Source organism: Botryllus schlosseri, chromosome 8 (assembly GCF_051294905.1).
Source record: "Botryllus schlosseri isolate E-star chromosome 8, Bs_hap1, whole genome shotgun sequence".
Lineage (NCBI taxonomy): Eukaryota > Metazoa > Chordata > Ascidiacea > Stolidobranchia > Styelidae > Botryllus > Botryllus schlosseri.
In genome coordinates, this window is record NC_137243.1 from 10,255,741 (window position 1) to 10,268,407 (window position 12,667).

Below are 12,667 nucleotides of genomic sequence, written 5' to 3' on the forward strand. Positions count from 1 at the left end.
TAGGCTACCGTATAAGAGTTATAATAGTCATCTGGGCCTTGAACGGTCATTGCGATAGCTGCTGCAATTACAAAGACTTCAATCAAAGATCGACTGCGCCGAAAAGAGTGGGGGTCACACAAAGACATACATCAAGTGAACTTTTGCATCCGCTGAGGTATATGAACTCAGTGTAGGTTACTTGGAGGCCACAAAGACCTCAAGCTGCACTATAAACTACTGGAGGTCCCAACCGTTCCTCAGCGGCGTCAAAAGTAACTATCTGTGCTCCACGCGCACAAGAAGGGAGCTGGAAGCTCATGCGACCCGATCACGGCATTGTTCGAACTCTATCATTCATCACCTTCATCTCGGTACTGATCACGCTGTTTGCCAGACTGAACTCTATCTACGTGCGGCTATTTGCATCTGATTTAGGGATCGGTACTACGAACAAGCGGTTCTCTAACAAGATCGCCCGTCAATAGGGAGGCGAGATGAAGAAATTCTTCCGAAAGAAAAAATCGCCGGAGGCGGTTGCTGAGCTTGAGCAGGGTATACAACTGTTCAAAGCTACGCAAAGGCGTCACGAAAACGTAAGAGACCAGGAGAAAAGACTAACTCAAAGCGTCGCTGAACAGACGAAGCTCCTGCAGGACGTCAAAGCAGTTTTGCCAGTAGCGGTAAAAGAATTGGACAAAGCCAAAAAAGAGGTTACACAGGCCCAAGCAGATTTGAAAGCAGTCAGCGATGCCACAGCTAAAGTTAGTGGTAAAGTGTCCACTGATGTACTGAATCAAGTCTTGAAGGCCGAGTTTGAGTTGGGGAGAGAACACACTAGAGCAGTCGGGGATAAGCCCCCCCGACCATCTCCCGCTCTCGCAATATTACCTGCCACGCTACCACCGTCATACGATCAACAATCTGGACGAGGCACCGATAGGGCGACGCTCCGACCTAAACTCCAGGTTACCAAAGGCCTAGATTGTCATACAGTAACGGCAGTCTATCCCACTCTACCCGGATCAAAATCTGGAGATATGGTACGTAAGACGGCCCGAATATCATCGGCTCGTCGCACCGGAACATCACAACAGGCCGGTCCTGCACTTCGACTGACTACGACGCCCGGCCAGAGACTGTCGGACGCAATGGAACAGATGCGATCGAGGTCCCTGGACAGGTGTGAGCGAGACAATATGCCCGCTCCTGCTCCTAAAAATGGCCCTGGATCAGACGCCGAAGTGCGATTTGATGACGATTACCTACCCAGATACACCGAACCGTCAAGGTTTTTGCAGGCGGGGGTAGCCAGGAATGGCCGGGACAATGTACGACTGACTTTCGACGCGCTAGGAAAGCGTCGGGCGCGTAGTGAACCTGATGAGACAAGGCATGTGGTTTTCGAAGAAGCTGGCCGGGTCTCCCAAGGAGGAGAGCCAAAATGTGAGGGCCCCTCTCCAAATGACTTGCCACGACAGCATGAACGCCGACCAGATGAGCTGTTTGACGCGCTTAGGGGTCCAGGTTATTTTGATGAAGATTATGCGCCTTCTCAATTCACAACAGGACCACCTAGATTTCAATCTACCCCTGATGACATTGATGGGAGCCCCAATCGCCCACAACGACAATTCGGCGGCCCGTATGAGGAGCTTGTTGGCAACCAAGCTCATGCACATACAGTACATGTTGCCGAAAGACCTGCCAGACTTCAGACTGAGAAAGAAATGATGCAGCTCATGATGGACCCTGATGACATGCCGCTCGTCAAATGGATGGCGAATACAATGGAGCGCATTGAGCATGGGGAGGGTGATACTAACGAGGATATCATATTGTCAAATGCGATGCAGAAAAAGCTGAAACAAGCTGGACGCCAAAAACAAGCCAGGCAATTGGGAAATTTCTTCAATACCAATTCTGGTAAACCCAGCTGGGAGTCTGTCATGCGATCTCTATCATTGTCCAACCCACAAGGATTGGCGAACAATGAGAAAATCATAAATGAGTTTCGAAATAACTACTCCTGGGACGACGAACCACTACCACTGCTCAACAGCACGCTAAAGCAGCTTGAAATTAATATGGGTGATTGTATCACGAAAAGTCCGGATGGACTGCGCCTCTTCAGACACTTACGACGTCAACTCCCTCAGGCCCTTAGGATCTTAATCCGTGGGTATGAATATGGCTCTTGGAGAAATGTGGCTGAGGAATTGCAGATGTTCTGGAACACGGAATTTTTGGATGATCAAGAAGAGGGAAGATTCCCCCAGAAAGACAAACATAACAATAAGCGAAAAAATACTGATGCTATATCACCCCTACCACCAGTGCATATCTATAATGTGCAACCGGCGGGGCAGATAATGCCGAGTTATCCTACTCGACCAGTGCAAGCTGGTGCTGCGCCTACCATGATAAGTTCAGCCCCACCGCCCCCTCCACCACCCATGCCTGCCGGCAGGCCTCCCCAATCTGCGCAAGCAACTGGACGTCAGCAATACTCGGCACAAAATCGTAATCCGCTGCCGCGACGAAATCCGGGTCGTACAGCCAAAACAAACCGTTTTCCTAATGCCGTGATGGCTGGTGGAAACCCCTATCGAAGGAGTGCTGCACCCGGGAGGCAGACGGGATCGAGGGTCCTAGGAAGGTCGGGAAGACAGCCCGACGCGAGCAGAAACAACGGCCAGCGTCCACGAAACTCTCAAAACGTACGAACGACTCCGGGAATGCCAGCATCAGACCAGAGGGGACGCGGCCTACCGCAGACTCAAGATTCGGGCGTCGGGGTGGACCATTCGCAGCTAACGCCGTCCAACAGTCAAGAGGCGAGCCAGATTTCGAACACCCAAGGTGAGAGGTATAATTTCCTTGGCAACCCTAATATATTTGCGCCATTAGGGTTGTATTTACATCCCTCGCAGGGACAGGCCTTGTCGGTCTGTTATTATTGTAAATCGCCGGGGCATCAATCTCGCAATTGCGTGGTAAAATTCATATTGTGGCTGAATGATCAGGTACTGACTAAAGATGATGTATTGGGCTGGATTATAAGAAAACGTGTTCGACCGGTGCCCGCCCATGTCAAAGAAACAACTGAACAAAATTGGCTTCCCTTTTTGGAGTCTAACCAACTACTGACAATACCCGATTTGGACCGGTATTTTGCGTCTCAGGGCTCTCCCTCGTTCATTGAGAGAACCACCCTATGTGAGGCTTATTATGACGATAGACCCAAAAATCGTGACAAGACTCATTGGCATAATAGAGAGCAATGGGGGCCACAAGGACCACCAAATATGGGGGGTCAGCCTGCTAATAATGCTAATACTGTCGCATGGACCCAACCTCAATATACCCCACCCCAATATCACGAACCCCATTATCACCAACAATTCCAACCCAGTAATAACCCATACTGGACTGATGAGGAATTGCACCAGGGCTTGGTGCTGGCAAAAAACGCGGCGCTTCTTCGATATACGCCCCAGATCGAAACAGTGCTTCACATGTAACCAGCAAGTGTTTCCCATGAACACGATCAAATTTTATAAACGTCAAAATAAATTGTTTTTTGCCTGTGGAGAGACGGATATTAGGGTTGGATGTGGGTTAGGCATATCAGGGTTGGGGGTAGGTGGATATTAGGGTTGTGTTAGGGTATTCCGGGGGAAGGGGGTTATTAGGGTTGGAGGTGGGTTAGGGTCAAAGTTGGTGTTAGGGTATCCCAAGATTAGGGTTGGGGATATTATGGTCGGGAGAGTGTGGAATATCGTGTCCTGCACTCCAAACCTATTCTTGGGTTACCCTTACCCTAACACAGCTCTAGCCCCAACCCAGCTCTAACCATAACTCTAAACCCATCCCCTAACCCTAATATCCCCCCTCCCCAACCCTAATATCCCTATTTCCTAACCCTAACACAGCTCTAACCCTAACTCTAAACCCATCCCTTAAACCTAATATCCCCCCTCCCCAACCCTAATATCCCCCTCTCCTCCAACCCTAATATCCCCATTTCCTAACCCTAACACAGCTCTAACCCTAACCCTAATTACCCCCTCTCCTCCAACCCTAATATCCCCCTTTCCCAACCCTAATATCCATCATTCCTCGAACCCTAATATCCCCCCTCTCCAACTCTAATATCCCCCTCTACTCAACCCTAAAATCCACCCTCCCCAGTCCTAATATCCCCCTCTCCTCCAACCATAATACCCCCCTTCCACAACAAAGACAAAAAACAATTTATTTTGACGTTTATAAATTTTATTGTGTTCATGTGAAACATTTGTTGGTGTCATGGGGAGCACTGTTTCGATCTGGGGCGTATATCGAAGAAGCGCCAAAAACGCTTGGGGGCGCTGATGGATCCGGTAAATCAGTTGCCCGATTTAGTGTTACCCCATTATACGAAAACTATACATAACTCTGAATTACCCATATTTACCTTTTTTGATTTGCCGGACAAAATGCCGCAACCCGATTTTAGGGACTTATTTGGCGGACAATTATTGTATTTTACAGACACAAAAACAGGTACACAATTTCTTGCGGATACAGGAAGTGTTCCTAACCTGATAACCCAAGATGCCGTTAAAGCTACCTACCCAGAAAGCTGGACTGAAAGACAACCACTCGATATGAAATTACGCGGCATAGGAGGATCATCCAGTGTCGACTTTGTCGTCATCATCAAGCTGGACAACCTACCGGTTCCGTTTGCAACTGGTGAAGGAGTCCCGTTAAACATTATCGGACTGAAATGGATTGAGCAAGTTCAACGGCTACCCTCAGTAGCGACAGAATTGAAGGATCCCACTACAGTGAATTATGAACTATCATTGTCCGTGTATTCGGACACGGCAAAAACCATAGCTGGGAGCAGTACTTGCAACGCTGCTACTGGTGATGGGTCGGTGGAAGCTGCAACGTTACATAGCGTCGAGACTGGAAGCCCAGCTGGCGCCCCTCGGGACCATAGATGTCCCTGTCTCTCGGAAGGATTTTGCGCCAAGTGTGGAGAAACCACGGATACAAAATTAAGTCGGGTGAGCGCTGTGACCCCGAAATCCTTACGTGCTGAGCGCGGAAGCCCCACTAGCACCTCTCAGGAACGACATGTTCAAGAGATTCCTGAAAACTACGGCCACTGCATTCGCCACGATAGAAGAGTGGGAATCGTTCACGACGGCTCCATGGCCGCAGCAGTTGTGCCGCAAACCGAGAAGATAGCATTGAAAGCAGCTGTCGACATCCACACTACAAATTTTGTGGATGGAGAAGAGTCTGGAGGCCATATGCACGCCTCTCCAGAAAAAGGGCCCCCGGTGGGCGTTGAAACCGCCGGCGTGAAGTTGGATGCGGGCACGCAGCCCCTTCAGAGGCAGAAAAAATCGAGTGTGGAAGCCCCACTGATTACTGATACCCTCGCTCTCTCTCCACCGGCATCAAAACCGCGCCACGGCCTCTATAGACATGGTCGTGGCCCGATAAAAACGTATGAACTGTATGATGGAACTGATAAGAAAGTGAAGACAGAGTTGGAACGGCTATGCAGCCAAGCGGTTGAACTTGCCAAATCTGCATATAAACCTCCAGACCTCACATGTCCGGATAATACAATTATACCGGACCAGGTTTGGAGAGAGATTTACGAGCCGTACGCGAACGAACTTGAAGACCTGCGAGGTCATCTCAAAGCTCCACAAGTTATGGATTATAAATGTGACATTGAACTTAAGGACCCCTCTACCAAACCATTTGTGTCAGGTCCGTATAACCTGAAGGGGAAGGACCAGGCTAAGGCATTGCAAGAAGCCGTAGAAAACTTCCTGGATTTGGGAGTCATTGAACAGGGGTTTGCCCAATGGAAACTGGCCATTTTCGTGGTACCCCAGAAAATGAATGAACGGCAAAAACAAGAGGACGGATGGAAACAAGCGTGGAGAGTTGTACAAAATCTTCAACCATTGAACGCTGCCATCAAGTCTATAGAAGTTCCCCCTCCCCTTGTACCTGACGTAAAGCAGCACGCGCAAGGGCGAGAGGTACTTTCCCTGCTGGACTTGAAGAAGGCCTATTTCCACATGGATATGACGGAAAGGTCTAAGCAGTATGTAGGCATTGCTGTGAAGGGAATGCATATACGATGGCGCAAGATGCCGATGGGGCTCCGCATTTCGCTGGCGTTTTGGATGTCCAATATGCAGAAATGCGTGGTCACGCCTATCACAGAGAGTTACCGGAAGTGCATGAAAGAACATGGTCGTATGGACGAAGCTACAGCGACGCCCATCGAGGCCTACATCGATGATATATTTCTAAGTACGAAGACAGTCGACGATCACCTGGTGCTATTACGACTGGTGTTTGAACAACTGGCTAACATGAAACTGACTGTAAGCATCAATAAGTGTTTCTTTGGTAAACGGCGGGTAAACCTGCTGGGTGCAACCGTAACGGGTAAGGAAATCGAAGTTCAGCCCGAACGAGTGCGAGCACTCAAAGAACTTGCGCCACCCCACAATATTTACGAACTCCGGGGGTGGATTGGTGCACTTCGATATATCTCAGAACATATACCGGAGTTGAGCCTAAAACTGGCTAAATTTGACGCTCTCACTGGAAAAGTTCCAGCGACTCAGGGCAGAATAACACCGTTACTATGGACTAAAGAATTGCTACATGATTTCAAGACAGCGCAAGCCTTGCTAAACGATACAAGGGTGCTGTATCATCTCAACCCAGATCTTCCCTTGTATGTCGAAACAGATGCATCTGATGTGGGTTTTGGCTCGGTGATATTTCAAACAGAAGTGGGATGTACCCCACCATTCGACAAGGTGTACACTATCGCTTTTTACAGCCAAAAATGGACTACACCCACGGCGAAAGTGTACGACCCCTGTACAAAAGAACTAAAGGCTCTGAAGGATTCTGTGGAAAAATGGCAATCGATGTTACGCGCACTACCGTTCACGATCATCACAGACAACATGGGCGTGTTTGGGCTGTTGAAAAGAATGACAGACAATGCCAAGAACCCAAGCCCTAAACCACTGATTCAACGGTGGCTCAATCAGTTATCGGGTTTTCAAATCGAAAAGGTGATACACTTGAGTACCTCACAAGTGTTTACCTCCGACGGCCTTTCCCGCTCTTACTGGATGGAGATGGCTGCGGGAGAAGATGACCCCGGAGTATGGACGGCTCGTCCTTCAAGCGAAAACACCGAGGGACACACCATCAACAGCACACGAGATCGCGAAAGTGTGCAAAGATTTTTGATACGTCACTGTAGACACGAAGTATGTGATAACAGTGAAAACGGTATTCATCCCTGGGAAAACGTACAACAACTCCTGAAAGAGAAGCTGGGAAGGGATCTCCCGATGGCCACGCTAAAACGGATCATGCGGGACAGCACCAGAGCGGTAGTCTCGGATAAAGGGTTGGCGGCCGCACAGGGACATACCGTGGGAGAACCCCCTCATTATGAACAATATTTAAATAATGACAAATTGTATCATATGACTACACGTACCAGAGCCATACAAATCATGAATAGCGAACTCAGACGTATGGGTAGGAGGTATGTACACCTCAGCATACAGGAGCCAAGCTATAAATATATTCGGGGAGCAGCTTTAGAAATGGACTCATGCGATCTCCGAAAACTGGGATTAACTCTATTGCAATCACCCAATTCGGACGTGGTTTTGTGTGAAGGCCCTATCCCAAATGCACATATACGTCTCGCGCACGAAATCGTGAGTCGAACACGGTCAAACAGCGCATAAAGTCATGTACAGAAAGACACGTAAAAAATAAAATAAAAAAAAATAAAAAAAAAAAATATTTTTTTTTTGTTTAAACCTGCGTTAAATGGTTACTAATAGTACCGTGAAAAGTGGTTGTTTGTTGCATTTGATTCTATATGGAATTCATGTATTATAAGCCCTAATATGTATACGTAATTTCGATGTTCATGGGGAAACATTTAAGATTAGATAAAAGATACATGTGAAACACTAAATAGATAGTGAATCACATGTACGAGTAAAGGACGGCGTCTGGTACAGGAGTTCCAACATTTTGATGTTAGCATTTATTACTACAACGCATACTTCAGCAATGAGCTTCGGTGACCCCACCTTACATTCTACAACGGGGAGTCACAACATGATGCAGCAATCCTGCATTTACACAGCGTATTAATGCACAAGGCACAATTTTCCATCACGCGTATCTATATTCTACGCGATTTACTGCAACACATAATCATTCAAATGTCTTGGTCTAACAATTCGTCTCCCTCTGGACGTATATCTTGGACTTGACTCGTTGAGAGTTCTGCCTTCATTACATGTTTGGGTCTTAGATTTGGGTTCATGTCCATTATTATCGCGATCGACGTCAACAGGTAAGCAATCAGATACACGCTCTCGAGACGCGTCACTAACACTACTCGGACAGTCGCTATCGCTGTCATCACTACTAGCCGACACTACACACGCGTCGCCCGGAGTTACCGCGGAGTTTAGTACCACTCTGTCCGCATCAACGGGCGGAAAGTAACATCAGTCTGTTTATACAGACTACTGAAATACAAAGCAACAACATTAGGCGCTCAAAAAAACATTACCATCACTTAATACCTCAAAACAACACATACACGACATTACGGCAACATTAAAGGATACATTACATTGGGCATTCAGAAAACCGATAATATCACTCGCACACGAACTAATTAGCAAGATACTGTTATGGGTATAAAAAAATTCGAATATTCACCTGCAATCATTTTATTCTAACTTGATATGAAACTTCCTAATTCATATCACGTAGCATTTAACATTGGTATATAGTATATACCAACAGAACGAGAGTGTGCCCTATTTATTGTATTACATGCAAAGCAATGTTTGCAAATATCATGCACTACCGCGGTGCATATTTTCTCAATGATATACTCAACATAAGGGTATCGTCGTACGGCAGAGGCCTAATATCTCTTCATAAGGCTTGCAATATATCATTATTCATCACACATACATATCAAGCTATTCAGCTATTGGATGCATCATGGCATCGAATAAATAGGGTAGCCTTCATGCTACGGGTTTACCCGCACACTTCTCTAATCAAAACATTATGCTATACAAGCACCTGCGACTGTCCTGCGTCCTACCGCTGTCAACAGCGCAGGATTTGACTCGCAGGAAATGCGACCCCTACCTGGGTTTAGAAACCAATGATTGCAAGTTACTTTACTAAACTACACTTTGTCAATATCCCAATAACAGCAACCAACTAACGTCGTAGTGCAAGAAAATAAAATCGATCTACCTTTCATTTTTCTAATCCGTGTGATGCATGATTGGAGCACCACCGTCCGCAAATCTGCTTAGCTTCTGCGATTTCCGACCGATTTCTGACACTGCATACGTTGTCTTCATTATTGTCTTCTCTCTGGCGTCTTGATCGTCCAAAAGCACAACTCCACTGCATTTCTTCTGGTTGGTCTTTCTCACCGTCGTGCAGGGCGAATCTTCGTTGTCAATTCTTCTTGCGAGAACGTCGCGATGACTTTTGTGAATTTCTTCGTGCGAGAACGTCGCGATGACTTTTGTTAATTTCTTCGTGCGAGAACGTCGCGATGACTTTTGATGTATGTCCTCGTCACTGATTGCTGATTGATCCTTCTCACCGTCGTGCAAGGCGAATTTTTATCTTGATTGTCTTCGGTCGGCCGGTCGGTCTTGATTAATTGAACGTCGGGTTCACCACTTTAACGCAGAGCGAACGTTTGTAGTTGTATAATTGTATATCTGACTCCAGAAAGGTTGCGTTTACGATTCGCTGCGTGTTTCTTCTTCCGTTCGACGACCGGCGTAACCACGCCGTACGACCTTGTTGGCTGACGTATCACGAAGCCTGTCTCTTGCACACGAATTCGATGGATCACACTGACGAACATATTTTGTTTCTGTCTCCACGACTTGTAATTTTATTGCCAATCACGTATGGCTCAAAATGCGATCTATATTCCCTCAATCAGCGAAATACTTATGAATGTCTATCGACTTCCGAATCATCGAAATAACCATGAATGTATATCGACTTCCGAATCAGCTAATAATCATGAATGTATATGTACGCTGTATTACATCCGTATATATATCATAGCCACAAGAGATTACGTGCACCAAACATCGTACGATTTATTTCCCTTATCTATAATTCACACGACAAATATACGACTCACGAAGGTCTTATTGGGTTTACCAACTCCTTATTGAATATAATTAAAATGGCGTTATACCAATATACTTCGTTAAATCAGTGTTGCTAGGTTATTCCACAACAACAAGCAAACAAATCTGATAAACAATCCCAAAACAAGCGAATTTTAAGCCGAGGCAAGCCCCAAAACAAGCAACAATTTTCATAAGGCAAAACATTGTATTTACAATACAATTCACTCAGATATAGGCCTAACATGTGAAACGATGTCATTTTCCTGTCTATCATCCACAGTGTCCTGATACATGCTTTCATTAAACCGCTCGCCAGCATGCATTTCGTAGGTTTGAAGTCGGTACAGCAAACATTTTGTACGAGGGTATCACAAACCTTGACACCAACGAGCGAAAGAATAGTAACAGATCATCCTGTATTTTTAGATGATCTCCAGATTTGGACTGAAAAAGCTTGTTGATTTTGTTGAATTGTTGCAAGATTGGTGTCAAAAACTGCAAATACAACTTGTTAACAGGATCACCATACGTGTTTGATAAAAAATCAAATAAGCCCAAAAACAAGCAACCCGCGACTCCTGAAAATAAACCGCGAATCGCGAAAACGACAAGCCGAAATTCGCGGGAAAACCGCGAGGTTGGCAATACTGGTTCTAGTGCAACTATGATGTTATCGACAATTGACAAGTATTCATTATGTCGTCACAAGCTGGCACGGCGGCACCTATGTCTTCGTTGCTGCATCCGATGTTACTGGCGACTGAGAAACTGTAGATTACTTACTATAGATAACTAACATACGTCTAAATTAGTAATCTATATATAGACCAGAGGGGGCCAACCTTTTTGGCTAAAGGGCCACATGGACTTGACGAACGAGTGCGTTGCCCACTAGCCGCGCCATGAGGGAGTGTAAAATTTTCATAGGTAATATTATTATTACTTGGGTATATTGCGGGTCGACTGTATACTACCCGCTAGGCTCAGTTTACAAGGACAGGACTATTCGGCATCTGGACATATCGATATCGAAGATTTTCGCTAGTATACGACAATCATTTTGTGCCTACATTTCATCGTCGACGATCTTTCTGCGAGCGCAAACGCGAATATATACTTTCTCTCGTAATGGCTAATATAGTTAGACTCAATCGGCTAAATCAGGCGTTTTCTCATTTTTAGGTGAGGGTAGGCTATAGAGAAAGAAATCGTGTGACAATTAAACACGCGAAGCGTGAAGAAAAATTTTACTACTTTTTTAGTTTATTGTAATGTACGACAATTTACTAAAGATGTGACTGCTCGACCCTGGATCTGCCAATGCGTCAGAACTGATATTTTAGTCATTGCAATCCTAAGTGTCGCGGCCATACTAATTATATTTTCGGTTGGCCTTGCAAGTTCACAATATGACCAATTCAATTTCGATAGTATAATGGGAAATTAGCTCGCGGGCTACTCAAAACCTTCTCGCGGGTCACATATGGCCCGCAGGCCGCGGGTTGCCCACCCCTGATATAGACAGACAGACACCTTCGATAGTTTTCAGAGCCGGAGCTGGAGCCCGAGCAGTAGTAATAATGCGGCTCCGGAGCTGGAGCCGGAGCTAATGTATGATAGAAGAAAGCTCCGGAGCCGGAGCTGGAGCAATGTAAATTTACGGCTGCTCCAAAGCCCTGGTTATAATACTCCGTCGGCAGCTATAAACATAGTATGTTCCGGATTCTTTTATGAGTCACGTATGCCGATTGTAATCCGATGAGCCTACGCCGATGAATAACTCGGCTTGCACCTTGCAGAAAAGTCGCGGCTTATGAGCCGCTGCAAAAAGAAATCTGTGCGAGTCGTAGCTCAGATTTTGCCATTTTTTATCTTACCAGGCATAATTGACACTTTCTTGCCGCCAAAATTTGAAAACCCAGTTTCCTGTGGACATGTCGATGGACTTAATATTTCTTGAGTTGCAAATACTATTTTCAATGCGAAGTGATCTTTCCGATCCAAAATCCTCGTTATTTATGTTTGATGGTGTACTGCACATACTATCCATTTAGCAATCATTCTGATAGTTACAGAAACCACTCTGTGTCGATGCCACAAATTACGCAAATTTTGGGACTTGATCTTGACTGTTGAGTTATGCATGTATATATTGTATAATGTAGTTGTATATGTGTACTTGGTGTACTCACTATTCGCACGGAGGCGACAAATTCGCCGTAATATTGAAGCAGTTGAAAAAAGTATTTTAAATAGTCACAAAAATCTTCCCCTGCCTCAGGGTTACCATACTTTGGAAGTCTGAAAAGAGGAGCCTTTTTCAAAATGTTCATACTTGCAATACCTGAGGAAAATCCTGAAAAAATGGTAATTTTTTCCCATTTCGTGATCGGTTTTTTCAAATTGGATTAGAA

The 12,667-nt window shown here is 45.7% G+C and overlaps 1 protein-coding gene and 2 long non-coding RNA genes across 4 annotated transcripts in view; 2 read left to right on the forward strand and 1 right to left on the reverse strand.

Annotated features, from left to right (window-relative positions):
- LOC145445226 (uncharacterized) overlaps positions 1 to 12,667 on the reverse strand; it is a 186,329-nt gene that overhangs the window by 20,325 nt on the left and 153,337 nt on the right. The window contains exon 2 of the long non-coding RNA XR_013916919.1: positions 7,130 to 7,330. This is a non-coding gene — a long non-coding RNA (uncharacterized LOC145445226). The remainder of the gene's footprint in view (positions 1 to 7,129; positions 7,331 to 12,667) is intronic.
- The window catches only part of LOC145445223 (uncharacterized), a 145,368-nt gene that overhangs the window by 7,828 nt on the left and 124,873 nt on the right, over positions 1 to 12,667 (forward strand). The gene's annotated exons all lie outside the window — the stretch shown is intronic.
- Positions 3 to 7,846, forward strand: LOC145445180 (uncharacterized). Of its 2 annotated transcripts, none has more exons than XM_080323328.1 (2): positions 3 to 2,841; positions 4,516 to 7,846. In XM_080323328.1, the coding sequence occupies exons 1-2, from the start codon at positions 477 to 479 to the stop codon at positions 7,788 to 7,790; spliced, it is 5,640 nt and encodes a 1,879-aa protein (XP_080179454.1). In that variant the 5' UTR covers positions 3 to 476; the 3' UTR covers positions 7,791 to 7,846. The 2 variants fall into 2 exon arrangements, with proteins under 2 accessions (XP_080179454.1, XP_080179455.1); XM_080323329.1 differs by having other exon boundaries at positions 4,552 to 7,846.